General features: G+C 48.2%; 1 protein-coding gene across 1 annotated transcript in view; it reads left to right on the top strand.

Moving 5' to 3' along the window:
• The window catches only part of ADAM19 (ADAM metallopeptidase domain 19), a 31020-nt gene that overhangs the window by 3744 nt on the left and 8130 nt on the right, over positions 1-19146 (top strand). Inside the window, exons 4-13 of the mRNA XM_040078538.1 lie at positions 9243-9321; positions 10391-10467; positions 12017-12209; positions 12323-12388; positions 13657-13728; positions 14565-14731; positions 15612-15696; positions 15943-16082; positions 17206-17383; positions 18199-18288. Coding sequence (XP_039934472.1) covers positions 9243-9321; positions 10391-10467; positions 12017-12209; positions 12323-12388; positions 13657-13728; positions 14565-14731; positions 15612-15696; positions 15943-16082; positions 17206-17383; positions 18199-18288 — 1147 coding nt within the window. The remainder of the gene's footprint in view (positions 1-9242; positions 9322-10390; positions 10468-12016; positions 12210-12322; positions 12389-13656; positions 13729-14564; positions 14732-15611; positions 15697-15942; positions 16083-17205; positions 17384-18198; positions 18289-19146) is intronic.

Raw genomic sequence — 19146 nt, forward strand, 5'->3', positions numbered from 1 at the left:
CAGCACACTATAGCAGAGCTTTGTCAGCAAAAAAAAAACCAGATGGTGACCTGGCCCTCAGTGTGTAAACTTATTTTTGCACCATAATTCTTCCTACATTAACTGGGAAATGTTGCTGATATGAAGCTCCCTATTTACCAAATGGCTCAGTGCTTTAGAGTCAGTGTGACTCTAATGAGGATTTCATTTGCTATCATCCAAAGAGGTCCTGCTCTTCTTCCTAGGAGAAATGATCTGACAGCTTCAATTCCATTAGTGCCCTTCATGCTAAAGCAGACTGAAAAAATGGTTTTTGCATTAGCTGAGATGCAGCCTCCTCTCAGGCACGTGAGAGCAATGCTGTGTGCTGTCATGGGGTGTGATACATATTGAATTCAGCTGAAGCTGCAGGATGTGAAGGTAGGGAGAAGGATTCTGGTCTGGAGGCCACCCCAGAGCCCCTCTGCCCTGTGAGTACATTCGTTTCCAGTAGTGGAATAGCAGCTGGGTATTTAGCTGTGAGAAGCTTGTCTTTGCTCAGCGCTCCACTTGCACTCTTGGTGTTTTATTTATTTTTAAATGGGTTTGAAGATCTATGTATGGAAATACAACCAAATGTTTGTCTTCTAGAGTCAGTAGGGATAATAACCTCGGAATAATGACCCTGTTCATATTTTAAGTGTATTTTATGGGCATCCCAACCACAGAGAATGAGGGCTCAGCTTTCCTCCTGAAAGAGTGATGTGTCAGAATTTCTGATGGCAGTGCATAAACCTAAATGATATTCAGAGTGTTTTGGAGGAAAACCAGATTTTTTTATTTTTTTTTGGTCACTCTCTGCAGTAGAACCTGAAATGTGATGGCTGATGGAAGATGAGTACCCTATGAGGGGTTTTCTGTAAAAAGTCACAAAAGCTCCTGCGAGTTCCAGTGCTGCAAAAACTGGATGCTTTTCACAGGCAGTCATGCACCTGTGTAGAACTAAACAGAACCAGATATAAATTCAGTGGTTTTTTAGCATGTTTCAGCTGGGAAAATAAGACCAGGCACCACGAGCACTGCTAAGCCAGTCCTGTCTGGAGGAATTGCTGCTGCTGGTGAGAGTCTGAACCCAGCCTGGAAGCAGCACAACCTCTGATGCTGCTGGGGTTCTTCCAGGACTGCCAGACCTTGCTGATTCTGCAGTTGCTATGCAAAGGTGAATATTTCTGGCACAGCAGAAGCTGGCCAGAGAAAGGGCCCTTGCTGAGCTGATCCATTTGAGCGCCAAGCACGGTGATGTAAGCTCCAGGTGCTCATGGGATCGGTGCTGTGCTATTTCCAGCACAGAAAAACCCTTTGCTGGTGTTAGTAAACAGGGTTATAATAATAGAAGGGTTCCTATTGTGTTTATTTCCTGAAATGCATTTTAATTCATTGAGATGTATACACACAGGCTTGGATGTGTGTGCACACTCTTCAATTGCAGGATGGAAATCCTTCACAAGCGCTGATGAGATATAGCAAATGGTTGGGAACTTTAAATTTTTATTTTCTGTGGAAAATGCGGGTAATTCATAGATAGCAGTGCTTCCTGTGGGAATCTTGCCAGCCCTCAAGTCTTTGCTCAGGGAAGGTGATGGTACAATCCCCAAATGTAAGAAGTGGAAAGGCTCCACTTCTCAGAGACTTGTGAAAGTGCTGAAGGAGTTTAGAGACTTAAATTAAAAGAGGAATGATGAAGTCCCTGGGAGGCCTGTGTATTTATCAGCTTTCATTTATCCATAGAGCACTTTTAAGTGGAGGCAAAGCTCTTCTCCTTGTTGAAGAGTGTGGCAAGGCAGAGCCCAGCCTGGCCCCCCACGTTCCCATCCTGGGGTTGCTCCACAGCACCCAGGAGCTCATTCCTGCTCTTGCTTGTCTTACAGGGGAAAATGAGGTTCTGGAGGAGGTTTGGGGTGCTGAGTAGCTGCAGCATCCAGGACTTCTTCTGGGAAGATTGTTGCCCAGGCAGGAGGAGAGAAAGTGAAGCCCCCAAGTGAGAAATGTCCCTTCTAAGCTGTACAAAACCTGTAAGCTCCAGGTTGCAGATTCACATCAAAATGGGCATAAGAGAGCTGCAGCTTCAAGGAAGGTACTTGAGGCTTTTTTCACTAAAATAAGCCTCAGAGTACTGGGCCAATTAATTGCTGCAGTCTAGAGGAGCCTTTGGAAACCAGCTTTGCTGCTGGGGTTGGTGCTGTGCTCCCCCTCTGTCCCTGGGCTCAGCACAGGGAGGTGGATGCACCCTCCTGGCCCACATTTTACTCTTCTATTCACACCCCAGACTCCCATCATTCAAGGAAAGCATGAAAAGATTGGCATAATTTGGGTTTGTTGGGATATGATTTACCCAGTGGTTCCCAAAACTAGAAAGGAGATATGCCAAGCCACTGAAACTGCTTCAGGTGATGTTCTTGGTGGATTAGGCAGCCTTATTGCACATTCTCCACTCTCCTTCTGGTAAACTTGCTTTGAAAAGTGGGGCAGATGTCATAATCTGTACTTTGGTAGGGATGCACTAGCTTTGGAAGAAACATTCTAGTTTCAATATGTGGAAGCAATGTTCACACCATCCAATTTCATATTCCATATGAAAAGGACATTGTGTTCATCCACTGAGGTGAAACACAGAAATTATTGCATGTCTTGCTTCAGAGCTGTGCCCAACGCAGTGTTTTGCAATAAGCTCATCACACATCTGCATTTGGGCTTCATATATCTGTGAATACAATTATTGCATTAGCAGTTAACATAATGTTGCATTATTTCCTGTCCAGGAATTTGATAAGAAGTCAGAAGCGCACTGGAGTTTCAAGCAGAGTTCATGACACACTAACATTTCAGAATAATGACAAAATATATAGCTCAAATGACTCTGGCTTGTTTTAAATGACTCAAATCCATGTCCTGCAGCTGTGGGATTGGAAAGCTCAAAGCTGCACAAACAACAAATATATGGAGACTTGCCTATAAAGCAGCTTTAAATTTGGCTGGGGCTTAGGAGCGGAAGAATCTGAGTCGCAAATCTTGGATGAAAAGTGACTTTTTTTATAAGGCATTTGCATTTGTTAATAAAAAGCAGCTTTGAGCCAAGCAGGGAGGCTTGAGAGGCTGAGAGCCTCTCAATGTGTGTGGCAGCAGTGCCTGGTGTGAGCCTTTTCTTAGTGGAGAGCTCCCATTTGCACAGCAGAAACCTGCATGGAAATTGTCTTCTTACCTCAGTGAAGGAAAGGGAGCAAGAAGATCCCTTCTCCCTTCTCCCTTCTCCCTTCTCCCTTCTCCCTTCTCCCTTCTCCCTTCTCCCTTCTCCCTTCTCCCTTCTCCCTTCTCCCTTCTCCCTTCTCCCTTCTCCCTTCTCCCTTCTCCCTTCTCCCTTCTCCCTTCTCCCTTCTCCCTTCTCCCTTCTCTCTCTCTCTCCCTTGGGAAAGGCCCTCTCAGCTGCCGAGGTGTTGGAGGCTTCTCCAGGGCTGTCCCTGCCTGTGGATGAATCCCTGGAGCTGTTTGTTTCAGCTCCTTATTCTGGCAGAACCCCAGTGGAGATGTGCAGGAGCTGCTGAGGACACAGAGGAGGTCCAGAGCTCATCTGGTCTGACCCCAGGAGCCAACAGAAAGTTGTTTTCAGGCCGCTGATATGGAGCAGTGTCATTTCCAAGCTCTGCTGGCCCTGCCTGGGTGGGTGACAAGAGCTCCCACCCAGCCTGATGCTCTCAGTGATGCAGTAAAAGATCTGTCACTTGTCAGTGTTTCCTGCTTTTGCACATTTCCAGGGCCTCTCCTACCAGCTGAGTGAGGAAGTTGCTGCCTGTTTCCGAGCAGGAAGGATATATGAGCTTATTCCACTGATGGGCTCCATCAGCGTGCCTTCATGGGCAGGGGTTAAGGGCTATGCAAAGGAGGGAAATTGAGTTTATCCTGCTCTACTGTCTCTTGGAATCATCAGAAAAACAGGGGTGGGACCTGGAAAGCCACAGCTGCTTTTCAGCTTCCTGACTCCCTCAGGATGTTCAGTGATTCCTCTGTGTGGGGCAGAGAGGAAGAGACTGGAAAATGAAGCCTTTTAAATCTTCTGTGCACTGGCTCATTATCAGCCAGTTTTCCATTTATTTCATTTCCTTTTTCCTCTCTGGGCAACCTTTATGGTTCCTATTGGTAAGCCAAGGGTCTCTGTGACAAATCTTGCTTGTGTCCTGTAACATAATTTACACAGTGAATGTCACAGATGATGTGGGTGGGAGAAGGGGATGGAGAGTCTTTAGTCCATGGTGCTTTCCCAGGCCTTACAAATGGCTTGTTTAATTCCACCTCGATAGTTGGGAACTCACTTTTTCCTTCCAAACTGCTGTGTTTACATAATAAACACATTCTTAGCAAAAGCTCTAGAGGAAGGGAGCTTAAGAGCTCCAGGATTCATCTGGATGGAACTCACCAAGAAAATAAAAAAAATTGGATTTCATTGGTTTTATGAAGTGCCAGGTTTTGACTGCAATATTCCGAGGTTTGAAATCTCCATTTCCCACTAGTGGTGGATATGGAAAGCAGGCCTGCATGCTTGTGTTGTCATGAGTCATGTGTTGGTGATGTTCAAGATGGGGCCACTTCAGGTTTTGAGAGTAAATTCTGACTTTAGGGAACATTTAAGTGAGTGAGAGGCAAGAGTTCACATTCCCCTTCTTACCCTACTTGGATCCTCTCGAGAGGCAATGGAGAAGGACCATGAATTGTAGATGGCAATCTCATGTCTAAAGTTTCTTGGGAAAATCAATTCCCTCCACCCCCAGATGCTGGCAGCCTGGCTGGACAGATTTATTGTGATTTGAGGAAAGGGACAGGGAAAGAGATGTAAGAGACGCTGCAGGCTTCACTTTTCTTGGTCCCATGACTGAAAAATCAATGTCGATGTTTCTCATGAGAGCTCCGTGGACCATTTGGCTTTTGTTTTTTTGGGGAGGAAATAAAAACCATGTCCATCTCCTAGATACTGCTGGGTGTCTCTAAGCTGGCAGCTGTCCACGCAGACTAGCCCCTCTGTAAAATGAGCCCAAGGAAAGTTGCTGATGGGACCAAATTATTAAAAGTCCTTCTTGTTCTAATTAGTACAAACATCAGAATGCTGCTGGGGCACTCTGGGCGCCTGTGGGTGATCTCAGACTCATGCAACTGACTGTGTTCATGGCAGCCCTGAGCTCCTCTTAGGCTTGTGCTGACAAATGATGTTTTATAGGCAAAACTGCTGCCATTTATCAGGAAAATAGGGGTGAGGTTCTTTAGAGCAGCTGGGAAATGTGCACTCCCTCAAGAGGACGTGGTCATGGGAGCAGGGCCCCAGCTTTCCCTCTGCTGTTTTTGGGAGTGTTTGGCTGTGCCCTCTTCCCCCAGCTGTTTCTCTGCTCCTCAGCAGTGGCCAGATGAGCTGAAAGCCACGTCCCTTCCCTGTCCCCAGGTGCCACAGGGGCAGCTGCCTGCCCAGAGAGCTGGGTTTGCCCGTGCCCTCAGCGCCTGTCCTGCTGAGAACCACCTCAGCCCACAGCGTGCCAGCAGAGCCAGGCTGCCCTGTGTCAGGGCAGAGAGCAGGGAGCAGCACAGGGAGGAGGGCTTTGTGTCGGACAATGAGATCACTGAGAGCTGGAGCGGGAGCAGGACGGCTCCGTGACGGCCATCAGCAGAAACCGGCTCAGGCCATCTGCTCACGATGGAACTGAGCCACTCTCCCTTCCTTTGGCTTCCTCACTTGTGCTCAACCTGGCTCCCAAAGCTTTCTGGGGAGCAAATCCTGCCAAGAGCAGGCTTTTCCACCCTGAGCTTGGGGGCTGAGCTGGATCTTGGGGACGGACTGATCTTGCCGAAAGCTGGTCCCAGTTGGAAAGGTGTGAGGCTCCTCTAGAACGTCCCAAGCGCTCGTGTGCAGCTTTCCCTGGATCCAAACCAGCTGCAGCTGCTCTCCAGCTTCAACAAAGGAGGCTGCTCCCATCCCAAAACAGCTTCTTCTCTGAGTTCATCAATTCTTCATGCTGATAACTCCTCTAAGGAGAGGCTCAGTGCTACCTTTTAGGAAGATGATGTGTGCTAGCGATCTGCCAGCTGCCTGACTGGATCTCAGAAGCCTTTAAGTGGTGATGGTTCGCATCCAGATTTTTGCAGCTTCAGCGTGAGCTGCAGGAGAAGTGGTCACTGAGGCATGTAATGTAACTGAGAAGAAGAAATCAAATCATGCCATTTTTCCCAGACTTTCCTCCTCCAGCGAGGAGGTGAACTCTGTGTTCTTCTGGAAACTTCCATTTGTGCTTTGCAGGGCTGAGCTGCCCTGGAATCAGCTGTTCAGCCTGGCAGGGGTGTTGTCCTGAAACGATGGCAGGAGGTTTTGGGGTGTGGGTGTTTCTCTGCTGTTTATACAACAACAGGTACACGTGGAAAAGAGTCAAGATTGGCTGATAACTCTGGTGGACTCTTGGTGGCGAGATGTTTTGTTTGCTGTTTATTTACGATTTGGTGGAAAGCTTGGTGGTTGCTAAAGAAGTGCGTTGGGCTGGGGATGAAATTTAAAAGGCTCAAAACAAGACACCAAGGGTGTTGCAAGATGTCCTGTTGTTTTTCCTCTTTCCTCACTGCCCTGCCCACCACACCCCTGTGGTAGCCCTTTCTGGCAGTGCTGCAAGAGCCCCAGGGCTCCCCTGCATTAAGGCTGGGAACTGTCTTTAAAACAGGACTGTTCCAAGCTCAGAGTATGAGACTGGACTTTTCCTAGGGACCCTGTTGTGTAGAGTGGGGCTCAGCTGGTGCACAGAGGCTTGGAAGCTGCAGCATGGGGATGACACAGCTGAGCAGCTGCAGAAGTGTCCCTAAAAATCCAGGCTTAATCCACTCTAGGAAGGGGCTGGAGCCTGAATATGCAAGTGGGAAGGGATGTGCACACCCCTTGGGCTGTGTGGCCTCATCCTGTGCCCTGGGCTCTGGGGCTGGGCAGGAGTCAGAGCTCTGAGGAGACTCCTGGGAAGTGCTGAAGGGGAGATCAAGTGGCTATTCATGGCTAATGCTTTCCAAGAATAAAGGAGCAGGAGGAAAACACAAGCGTGCTTGTTTGGGAACGAAATGAGCGGGTTGTGCGAAGGCTCAGCTACTGGAAATGCACGGGCTGGTGTGTGGATTTAATGGCATTGGGCAGATCAGACTGCTTCACTGTCTGCCCCTGACACAGACCAGATACCTGCCAGAGCACTGCTCAAGGCAATTTCCTCCCAGTTAATGCAATCTGTTGATTCAATATTTGTTTCTTGCACCCTTGCTGAGCAAGCTGCTGGATTCAGGGGGATGAAGGGAATTCTGCTGTCTGGGATGTTCCTTATCTTGGGTTTACAGACCTGGGACAGCAACCTCGCCTTCTGATCACTGACAGCGTCTGGTGGTAAGAATTAACACATCAGAAAGGCACTAAATGAGCTTTTCTGGGCAATGCTGAACTTTAAAAGTGGAGATAAAAGCGGCTGTTTTCCTGCCATCAGATGCTCTCAAACACAACAGTGGCATAGTTGTTAAGCTGTCTGAGCCTTCTGATGCCAGGTGGGTGGAGCACTTTCAAACACCGATGAAAGGTGTTTTTTTTTCCTGTTGTTCTAGTGTGATTTAATCAGACACCACAGGCACCCAGTTCCCTTTTTAAACAGAGATGTTTCAAGGCTGGTGAGAGCTGACTGACAGGTACCAAAAGCCAAGATGGAAAAATCTTTGTGTTCGCATGTGATGCAGCTTTCTTCACCCAGCTAAAAGAAATCAGGCAAAGAAAAGAAAACTATTTTTTTCCCTACTTTCTAGCAGTTTAGTTTTAAAATCTGGCACATGACATGCTTTAAACAGGGATGCACAGGGATTGAGCTGCAGCTGCATCAGACAGCACATTGCCCAGGGTGCATGTGACATCCCCATGGATGGCAAATGTGACACTTTGGTGTCCTGGCAGCACCGAGGGGTAGCTGCAGGAGTGTGTTCCATCAACAGGGCTTGTGCTGTGATCTTTCTCCAAATTTTTTGCAAGACAAGCTATTGTTTTTAAAAACTGCTTTAAACCTACATTTTGTGGCTGCTGAGATGGACACAGGATATGACCTTCTTGGTTTGGCCCAGATTTGGACTTGCTGTACTTTTTACATCACTGTTTAGCAAATGCAGATGTTTAAAAAGAAGGAGAAGGCTGTTTCCTCTGGAACAAAATCAAAATGCTTTCTATTCAGTGCACAGGAGCTCCTTTTATAGACTTTTGGTCTGATCCTGGGTTGAAGACAGGGAGAATATTGTGTACATGGGCATGACATGAACAAATTCAAACTGGGGAATCAGCATTTTCCTGTAACAAAGATGTGAACCGGCTTCTGGGCAGCAGTTGAAATGCAGATACAGATTAATTTATGACTGTACTCAGATTTGGGCAGTGGAGACAGTCTGGGTTTGAGCTGAGGACTCACACCAGCACCCAGATGTGTCCTGAACTGACCTGTCTTGTGTTTGCTATGCTGGACTTGGTGCTTTGAATTTAATCCCAGTATATCTGGGGCATAATTTGGCAATAGAAAGAAAACTCTGCACAGAGACTTGTACCCATTAAGGGTCAGTGATTGGGTTGGGATGCTTGGTCTTTAAAAGTCCTCATGTAAAAATTGAGTTGCTCACTTGCAGCTGTTGGAATTGGATCTTGGTGCCTAATTGAACTCAGGGACAGGCTCTCTGTAATTGCTTTAATTTAATAAATGGCTTTAAAGAGCACTTAGATGGCTTGTGGGGCCCTTCCAGGAGCGGATGTGCTCTGTGAGGGGTGCTCAGCTCCTGCCAGGGCAGCGGGGAGATGGAATTGGCAAGGCCAGCTGTGCTCCCGCCTTCTGACCCTCTCCATCACGGCATGCTCTGCACAGGGAGCACAGCCCGTGGTGATGGATCCCACGGCTCCTGGGCCACGAGGAGCTGCCACTGCTCCCTGAACAAGGCAGGAGGGACACGCTGAGAGCAGAGAGAGCACAGCTGGTGTGCTGTGAACCCCTGTCTCTCGCCTGCCCTCTCAGGTGGTTTTACACTATGGGTAGGAAACAGTGTCTGCCCCAAACCCACAGCAGCAGAAATATTTACACTGACTTCAGAAAGGGCTGGATCTAGCTGATTTTCCAGCACACTTAAGAAGCAGAAATCCAGGTCAAAAGAAAAGTCTCACCATCTTGGTTTTTAAATTTTTTTTTCTTTCACCCCGTCCACCGTGCCTACAGAAACCTCTTTGCACCAGGCTACACCGAGACCCACTACAGCCAGACTGGCCAAGCCCAGAGCACGCCCCTGAGCCACACGGTGAGTGCAGAGATCCCTCCCTCTGTGCCTGCATGGGACACCAGGCTGGGGCTTGCAGAAGTTGAACCTCTTCCTGCCAAGCCTTGGGGTTTTTTTTGGGCGTTTGTTTTTTTGTTTTTTGTTTTTTTTTTTTTTTTTTTTTTTGAGGGCACAGATCCCCACAGCTTTAAGCTAAAGGGGAGAGCAGTCCAGCTTTCCGATCTGGGAGGTTCCAGTGGGAGAGCTGCTCCATCCCCCAAAAATGGTAAAAACATCTTTCTGTTTTGCCTGAGCTCTGTTATGAGAGCCGAGGTCAGCTGCCAGCATTGCTCCCCTCTCTGTGGGCTCTGGGGAATTGTTTATTCCTCACACCACTCACCCTCTTGCTTTTAGCTTTGCCACCAGGTTCCCCACGCCAGGGACCTTCCCAGCTTTTGGGGAAAACAGCCCCTATAAGCCAGCTCCTGTTCATAAAAACCCCATGAAGTACTGACCTCACACGGGCTTGGCTGGCTCTGCTGCAGCAGCACAAAGATGCGCATTGGTCACAAAGCAAAAATAAGAGATAAAATCCCCATGAGATCATCCTTCCTACTGCGGCCCCGGGGTGAGGGGAAGGGATACGATGAATATGTTGGCGTTTCTGCCCCAAAGCCTCCTTGTCTCAGCCAGAGGCTGCCTTTGTCCCACCAGCAGCCCCGAGAGCCGGGCATCCCCACTGCCCGGGGTGTCACCTTCTCTGGGACTGAAGCCACATTCCCTGCGGTGACCCAGGGCCAGCTGCCATCCATGGGCAGCTCCTGGTACGGGCAGGAAGCTTGGGTCTGCCCCAGGGGGTTCAAAGCTCTCCATTTCTGCTGGCAACAAAGGAGCTGTTGGATGCTCTGGCACGGGAGCGGCTGAAAGGGCGAATTTCGCCGCGGAGTCACAGAGGTGCGGCGGCGATCACCAGCTGCCAAACGCAGCGGGGAAAGAACAATCACCGGAGCGTCGGTGACGCTTAAATACAGCACACAGAGCTAAATACAGCACACAGAGCCGTGTCCATCCCCATTCTGCATCGCCAACCCTGCCTCCCTCTGCCTTGCAGGAGCACTGCTTTTACCACGGGGTCGTGCGCGGCTGGGAGCGCTCCAGCGTCACGCTCAGCACCTGCCGAGGGCTGCGGTGAGTGCGGTGAGATGCGGGAATCTGGGCATGCTCCTGGGGATGTCCCCGGGGATGTCCCTGGGGATGTCCCTGGGGATGTCCCTGCTCAGGTGCTGCCATCCCAGCCCTGCTCCCGGCAGCCTGGCTGCCCTGTTTCCCTCCCAGTGCATGGAGCAGCTCTCAAAGTCTGCCCAGCTTGGGCATAAAAAGGGGCATGCTGGGGAAAATTGGGGTGTCATTAGTAGCCATGACCTCTTCAGCAGCTGCAGGATCCTTCCCCCTGTGTGCTGCCAGTGTGGACTGGTGCAGTGACTGAGTTTAACTCGAGTCCACTGCAGAAAAATGCTCCCGTCAGTGGCTCAGGGCTGTGTCTGTCCCAGGCAGGGACAGGACTCACCATGTCCCAGCCCAGTGCTCTACACTTGTGCAGAAACCTTCTCCCAGTCTCTCACAGCTGGCAATTTTCTGTGTGTTTGGGGACAAAGTCTTCAAGTCTGAGCTCCCTCCTGGGTTGTGAGCCCTGTTCTCTGCTTACTCCCTGGGTGATGCCAGGGCTGTGTGTGTGAATTTTGGGGGTAGTGGAGTCTTTGGCTGAAAAAGGGAGTCTGTATCCTCAGCAAGGAGTAAATGAAGCAGTTTGTTGTGACCAAGGAGCTGCATTCATTTACACGAGCTCAGAGTTTGTTTCCAAAACATCACACGGGCTTTATTGACATTAGTGGTCATCTCCTCTGGAAGCTGTGCCGGTGGGACTGGCTCCAGCCAGGAAACAGCCCCTGCCAAAGCAAACCTGAGACATCTCAGTGAGTGGAGCACAGGCCAAAGGGCCCAGAGAGATAAACAGGACTGTGCAGACACCTGTGGCTTGCAATAAATACTCCAAAAGCAAAAGCGGTCACAGGTGTGCTTCAGTCAGCCTGTGCTTTCCTGGGCTCTGCTTTCCAGCTCCAGAGATGTTCAGTGTTCCTGTGCAGAGGGTTCCTGCATCCCTGAGCTGCCAGTGTCTGCTGACAACTCCTTGATAACTTTCTCTCACTGCTGGGGAAGCACAGGAGCTGAGCACACGTGGCTGTTCTCACTCCGAGCCTGCACGGCGTGGGTGATGCCCATCAAGCCACACATTTTCTAGAGGGCATCACACACAGATTTCCAGAAAACTAAAAACATTTCAGTTTTACTGACCCAGAGAGAGCTCTGCTTTTCCTGTTGACTTCACATTTTTTAGGTCAGGTCTGTTAAAGGCAGATTTCTTCTGTTGGTAGAAAAGCATCCACTGCCCCTAAAGAAAAAGCTGTAAGTTAAATTTCTCAGGTTGCAGCATGCTCCAATTGCCCCTCAATGTCTAAGGCCCACTGAATGGATTTTAATATATGGAAACTCAGGGATTTCCCTCTCTGGACTCAAAATATTCCCACCCTTTTTATTAATGAGCTGACTGGCCTGGTAAGGGTAAGTGTCTTGCCAGAGTCAGATGGGAGCTCAGCAGCAGCAGTAGCAGCAGAAGGATGTGTCTCCAGTTGCTGTGATAGTAATTAACTTTCCTTTTTATCGCTTCCCATTTCAACAGAGGACTTATCGTATTGAGCAGCAATTCCAGCTATATCTTGGAGCCAGCTCCTGACAGCCCAAACCAGCACTTGATTTACAGGGTGGACAACCTGAGGTTGCAGAGAGGAGCCTGTGGCTACCAGGGCACTGGGGATGCCGCTGAAGATTGGCTCAGGGACTTAACAGCTGGCATGAAATCACCAGGCCAGAGGGTGAGCGAGGCTGCAAACTGGGAAAAATGACTTCCACATACATTTTTTGAAGAGTTTCTTGGGGAATATTGGGGGGTTAATTAACCCAGTAACCTGTGTGGCTGCTGCTGCAGGTGAAGCGGGACACTCTACAGGCGACAAAGTACGTGGAGCTCCTGCTCGTGGCTGATCGTGCAGAGGTAAGAAATGGGATTTTATACCCAGGGAGCACAGGGCACAGAGCATCCCCTGGGGCTGGGAGGGCTGCTGGGGCTCAGCAGGACTTCTCCTGCAGTCCCAGTGGTTCTCAGCAGACAGGGAGAGCTGTGGCTCGGTCACTTTTGTCCTGGCAGCCACCAGTGGCCCAGGGAGAGCTGCAGATTTGGGTGAGGACTGAGGGTCAGGTCTGGTCTCCCAGGGTAGCAGTGGTCAGACCTAGTTATGGCTGGGAGAGTCTGCCTTCACAACAGGGAAATCTGGGGGTTTCCAGGAGCGATGTGCTTCTAACTGCAGTAGACTTAATCTCTAGAGAAGATAACTGTGTCTGTGCTCTGCTCTGAGCCACGAGCAGATACATAAATTTACATTTTTAAGGCCCCAGATCACAGAGTAGGTCTGGGAGAAGCCGAGTGAAGTCAGCAGTCCCTCCCCCATCCCCAGCCTGGACAGCAGGCCAGACACACTGACAGTGCAAACCACACAGTGCTGTTCTGATTGTTTAATCTCCAGCGCAGACGGGAGCCAGGCTGGTCCTGTCCATAATTTACAACTTGAAACTCCAGTAGGGAAAACCACACAGTGCTCTGGGCTATAATTTATTCTGAACAGAGCTAAAGAGGCAGAACCTATTTTGGTTTCTCTGTTAGGCAGCAGGACACCAGGAGAACTGAGAAAACACATAATACCCAGGATCTGCCATATGTTGTTCACCATTTGATCAGACAAACTGGGACAGAGTCTCACGGTGCTGTTGTCAACTGCCCTCTCTTTGCTGTGTCCCCCATTAGAAGAAAAGTCCTGGGTTTTGTCATCTGTTAAACAAAAATCTGAACATTTTGCCACTTTAACTCTTTGAACCAAAGAGTTTGCAAAAATTAACTCATTAATTGCCAGGTGGTTTAAATAGGCAAATTGGCTGGTTGGGATGAGAGCTCCAGCAGCCTTGACCTCAGACATGAAGTCCTGTTATCACCCATTTTACCTGGCACATTTGCCAGTTCTTTGTCAGCCCCTGGTTCTGGGGGCACTGATAAGTTTGTGTTGTTGAACTGTGCCACCACTGGAGTAGCACCACTGCCATGGGGATGAATTCTGAATATACATGTACAGGTGAGCTTAAAATCAGATGTGCAGGGAGACTTCATTTCAGAGTTACCTTCTTATTTCCAGAATAATGTGACTTGTTTTGACACATTTTAGCTCTTTGTAGCTGCCTTTTTGTGCTGCCTGATGTGTTCATTTTGTTCAGTTTCAGAAGCATCACTCCAGCATCGAAGCAACAAGGCAAAAATTAGTGGAGGCTGCTAATTACGTAGATAAGGTGAGATTGGGTGTGTGTGAGAGGAAGAAAACAAGACCCAGACCGTGAAATGTGAGAATTAATTGTGCCAGAGAAAGGATGGCTTTTTGGGAGAGAGAATAATGTTTTGGCATAATGGGAGAGAATAATGTTTTGTTTTCCCCGGTGACTTAGGGAGAGCATCTGCCAAACTGTGCTGTTCCAAATCCAGAGGGTGGGGGGATCTCCATTCCTTACCTTGGAGCCAGCATGAGCATCTTGTGTTTTACTACATCTCTGTAAAAAACTAACTAATGCTTTTTGAAAAGGGACTGTAGTATTCACTTGGAATGGTAGAAAACCTGGGAAGCAGAGCTGGCAGGAGCCTTCAGAACTCATCTCTGCAGTGGTACCTAGTGCTGCTGAAGTTAAACTTCATTGCTTGTCAGATCCACTCCCTTTCTGCTCCCCTTAAACTCCTTCCACCACTCCCTTCACCCCTCTACCCACGAATGCTTCTCCTGTTTGTACTTGACAGGGGCAGAAGATTATTTCCTTACTCTTTTCAGGAATTTTGAAATATTGGAAGATGAAATAAGATGTCAGTCTCCAGTTTTTGTTTTTTCAGATTGTGTCTTTGCCATTCATTCAAAAATGGAAGCTCAATGTCTCTATTTCAGTCAAGTTTAGATTTTTGGGTGGTTGCACATTTCTGTCTGCACGGCTCAGCACTAAGCTGAAATGCATTTCCAGAGGAAGCCTCTTCTCTGGACATGTGGATTTCTAGCAGCAATTAGGAGCATATATTCAAATTTAAAACACAGTAAAATAACATTATGGTCCTCATTTTATCATCTCTTTTCTTTCCTGTATCTTAGTTTTACAGGGCCTTGAATATCCGGATTGCTTTGGTGGGGCTGGAGATTTGGAATTATAGGGATAAATGTGATGTAACAGAGAATCCTTATTCCACACTCAAGTCCTTTCTGGCCTGGAGTAGCAAAGAGAGGCTGCACAGAAAACACGATAATGCCCAGCTAATCACGTAAGCTCATTTCTCCTGTTTCTGACAAGTGGGCTGGGTGGGTGGGAAATCAGCTTGTACCGTGATATCCTCCCAGGGTTTTGTGGAAAGCATTCCCTCCTAACCCATCCCACTGGCACACAGTGCTGGGAGCCAGCCGATGATGGCCTGTGACCCATGGGCCACCGAGCTCACAGGGCCACTAGCCTGGCCAGCAAGGCAGCTGGCATTGGAAGGAAAAATTGCAGCAGCTCTCAGATCTCCTCACCTCTTCCAGGGAAATTCATCCACCAGGATGTGTCAGGGCACCTGTAGGGTTGAAATGCAGAGGTACAATGCCTTTCCCCTTGTTTTCTTTGGTTGGGTTTTTTCCCTTTAACATTACTGTATTTCCTCTCCATCTGGTCATGTCCCGAGCACAATTTCCAGGGCTCCCGTTTCAAAAATGCTGTCAGGATGGTGCAGAATTCCAGCTCAGAGGCAGGAGCAGAGCGTAGCTGCACCTCAGAGATGTTACCTACCACCCTCCCAAGTCCCCCAAATCCCAAGCTGGCAGATATCAGGCCTATGGTAAATTAAGTATTCACAAACAGTACTCAGCTAAGGATCCAGAAACAGTCTCTTCTGTGCTTGTTGCAAAGCTCAGCAGGAGCACTTTTTGGAACCGAACCATTATGAAAAATAGGATTGTCTGGCTGGCCCATAAAACAGAGTAGCAGTCCAAGACAAACAGACCTTAAGGCTTTGTAGCTCTGCTGTGATGTCCTGCACTGGAAGACACTACAGAGAAAATGTGTCCCCCTGACACTGTGTAAGGGGCTGTGCACTGCAGGGTGCATTTCTCTGCCTGCCTCCTCCAGTGCCTCATTGCCATTTCATGCTTTTTCTGGGTTGATTTTAGGGGTGTGCCCTTCAAAGGTACCACAGTAGGCTTGGCTCCCGTGATGGCCATGTGCTCTGATTTCCAATCAGGAGGAGTAAACATGGTAAGTAATTGCCAATACCCAATCTAAAGCCTCTTGCCAGCAATGAATACATAGGATAGATGACTCCTAAAGCCCAGGCAGGAAATATTTCCTGTGAAGTTCTCCACTCACCTGCTTACAGGCAGGAATTCCTTCAGGAGATTATTTTCTACACGTACAAATGAGAAAATATCTCACCCCACCGTCCCAGAAGCTCACAGGACAGGCGCAGGTAAAACGCTGACGTGCCTCTTTGACCTTGCACAGGACCACTCTGATAATGCCATTGGTGTTGCTGCTACCATAGCCCACGAGCTGGGACACAACTTTGGCATGAATCACGATTCTGCTGGCTGCTGTACCACCCCTGCAGCAGATGGGGGCTGCATCATGGCCTCTGCAACTGGGTGAGTTCATCTCGCATGGGCTCAGGGAGGAGTGCAAAGGTACAAGAGCCTTGGTGGAGTAAGAACTAGAAATGTGGAGTGAAAGTGGGTTTGTTGCTGCCTGCTGGAGTCAGTGTTTATAGACAAAAAAAAGTTGCCAGACAAACCCTGGGTCATGGAGCAGTAGCGATTTGCTAATTCCCAAGGAACTGATTCCTGCCTGAGACTGGCCTTAGGTAATGGCAGCATGTAAAAGTGGAACTCTAAACTGACTGGCAAAAGGAAAATTTTTCTGTTCCCTTTTCTTAAGAATACTCCTTGGTTTCTGAGAGCCTGTGTTTAACAGAAAAGAAGTCTTTGAGAGAAAGGGGAAGCAAGAGTGGCTCTAGAAGCCCATAGGAATCCAAAATTTGATTTGGGATGAGGAAACATAAGCGTTTCTACATTTCAGTCACGAAACATACCAGACAAACCCACACTGAAAGCCACATTCACTATTCTCTCAAGCCTTCCTCTGTTTGAACAGATTTTTTTTTATTATTTTTTTATTTTTTTAATAAGCATCTTCTTTTATGGGCAACATTTCCACTAAGACATTTCCATTTGGGTGAGAAGTGAAAGCACAGTGGCACGCAAGTAGGGCACGCAACACCCACACACATGCACAGCCACACGTGGAGTGCACGGGCATTGTAGCAAGAGAAATTAATGATTCACGTCACAAAAAATCTTCATGTCCTTCAAAATGAGGTGGTAGATAGGAAAAATTCAATATTATTTTCAGCAGTTAGGCTCACAGGCCAAGTGCTGGATTCGCAGGGTTGTTCGAGCAGTTAGGAATAAGCCACAGCTCCAGTGTTGAGGAGAGGTCAGCAATGTCAAGTGTAGCTCAATGTGTTTTGGTTCTATGAAGTTTATTTTGTAAGGCAATTATATTACTAAACCATCTTGCAGTGCAGTCTCACCTTGTCTTCAAGTGCAGCGCAGGCACAGGAAATCACAATCTGCTTTAGCCCAGCTCCACGAATTTCAGGGAGAGACCTTTGTCCTTTGGCACTTGTCAGGATTTGCATGTGCTCCTTTTTGCTTCTCTAAACCACTGCCCAGACCTGTCTTCATGGTCTTCTGCCCTGTCTGTATTCAGGCACCCATTCCCCAAGGTGTTCAACCAGTGCAACAGACAAGAGCTGGAGAAGTATCTGCAGTCCGGTGGAGGGATGTGTCTCTCCAATATGCCAGACACCAGAAGAATGTATGGTGGAGGGAAATGTGGAAATGGCTACTTGGAAGAGGGCGAGGAGTGTGACTGTGGAGAGGTGGAGGTAACAATTGTTCAGATCCAATCATCTAGGGTGTAGCAGGACACAGTTATTTTTATTACGTATTTTGCAAATATGGTTGTGTGAGCTGTAGTCAGCTTTTCTTTGTGCAGGAGACAAAAATATCTTCCCTGCGTGTAAATGTAAATCAAGGTTCAAAAATATTACATCTGCCTTCGCAGTGTGTGGAACAATCCACCCCAGAACTCAGGGATGGTGTGGTCCAGGGCTGAGCAGACGTGATTAAAACTTCATTTAAAAAAGAGAGGGAAAAGTGATTTTAGGTCACAGAATCACAGATTCATTTAGGTTGGAAAAGACCTCCAAGATTATCAGGTCCAACCTGTGACCCATCACCACCTTGTCAGCTGAACCACAGGACTGAAGGCCAAATCCAGTGATTTCCTGACTACCTCCAGAGACAGTGACTCCACCACCTCCCTGGGCAGCCCATCCCAATGCTTAACAACCCTTTCAGTGAAAAAATTCTCCCAGAGGTTGCAGTTTCGTATATAAGTTCACTTTACCTATGGCTCCACTCCTGTTAAGGATGGGGCTTCTCTCAGCACTGCATCTCACTTCTGCAAATCCACCCTTTGCCTCAGAAGACAAAAGGGAGCTGGAGCCAGCAGCCCAGAGTGTCCAGCTGTGATAAGCACGAGCAGTTGTATCCCATCAGAGGGTGGCTGTGCAGTGCTGGCATTCAGCTGCTGCTGGGTACCACAGGATATCGTGGGAGGGAGGGTTTGTGTGTGAGAACACATCAGTGTCACCTCAGGTCTGCCCTGTGAACCCTGCTGCACCTCACTGTCTTCCAGGACTGCAGGAACCCCTGCTGTGACCCCAGGACCTGCTCCCTGAAACCTGGGGCTGAGTGTGCCCACGGCACCTGCTGCCATCAGTGCAAGGTGGGTTTTCCTAAGAGGAAAGGGGATAACAGAGGTGCAGGTGTGAGACTGAAAACTGGAGGGGGGAGGGAAGAAAACAGAACAAAATATGGGGTCTGACTCCTCACCTGGTTTGATTTTTCTTAAGGTGCAACAGCCGTGAGCATAATCAAACTAGTGGGGTCCTTCTGCCTGATTAAATTGACTCCTGTGGTATCTTAAGATGAGCTGTGAATGCTGCTGGAGTGAAGTCAGACTGTCTCTCTTAAACACTGAGGGACAAATCAGAGCTGATATTTCCCTCCATTGGCTCTAGAAGAAATCTAGACAGAGCCTTTGGAGCAAACACTTCCTTTGGGGATTAGGCTGGATGCTGTGTTTGCACTGAATCTTCTTTTCTGAGGTGCAGCTGAATTCCTGTAGCTCAGGTGTTTGCTGAAGTACTACTGGCAGAGTATAATTTTAAATCTCAGCTTTCCTTACAGTGACTGGCTATAATGTGTTTCTGGTTTTGGAGCCAAAGATCTCAAATTTGACAACAAATCCACTCAAAAACTGACATGGGCAAACATTTCTCTTAAGCTCATCTTTAAGTTTGCACATTGACTGCATGCTCTGACTCACTTATCCTGAGCATGGGGAAAACAATTTCCAGAAATGCACCTGGGCTCACTTGGAACAACCTCCCAGATGTAACTGTGAATGCCTTTTGTTCTCCACGCGTGTGGTGGGCAAGAGAAGAATGAACTGAGTAAACTCATAAGCAAGGGAGACATAAGTAATGCATCAGGAAAATGTCTTCAGCAGAAATGACAGGCAAACACAGAAACAAACGTCCCAGCTAGGGAGGGCTTTGAGAACAGATTACATGAACATCTG

This window comes from Hirundo rustica, chromosome 14 (genome assembly GCF_015227805.2).
Source record: "Hirundo rustica isolate bHirRus1 chromosome 14, bHirRus1.pri.v3, whole genome shotgun sequence".
Classification (NCBI taxonomy): domain Eukaryota; kingdom Metazoa; phylum Chordata; class Aves; order Passeriformes; family Hirundinidae; genus Hirundo; species Hirundo rustica.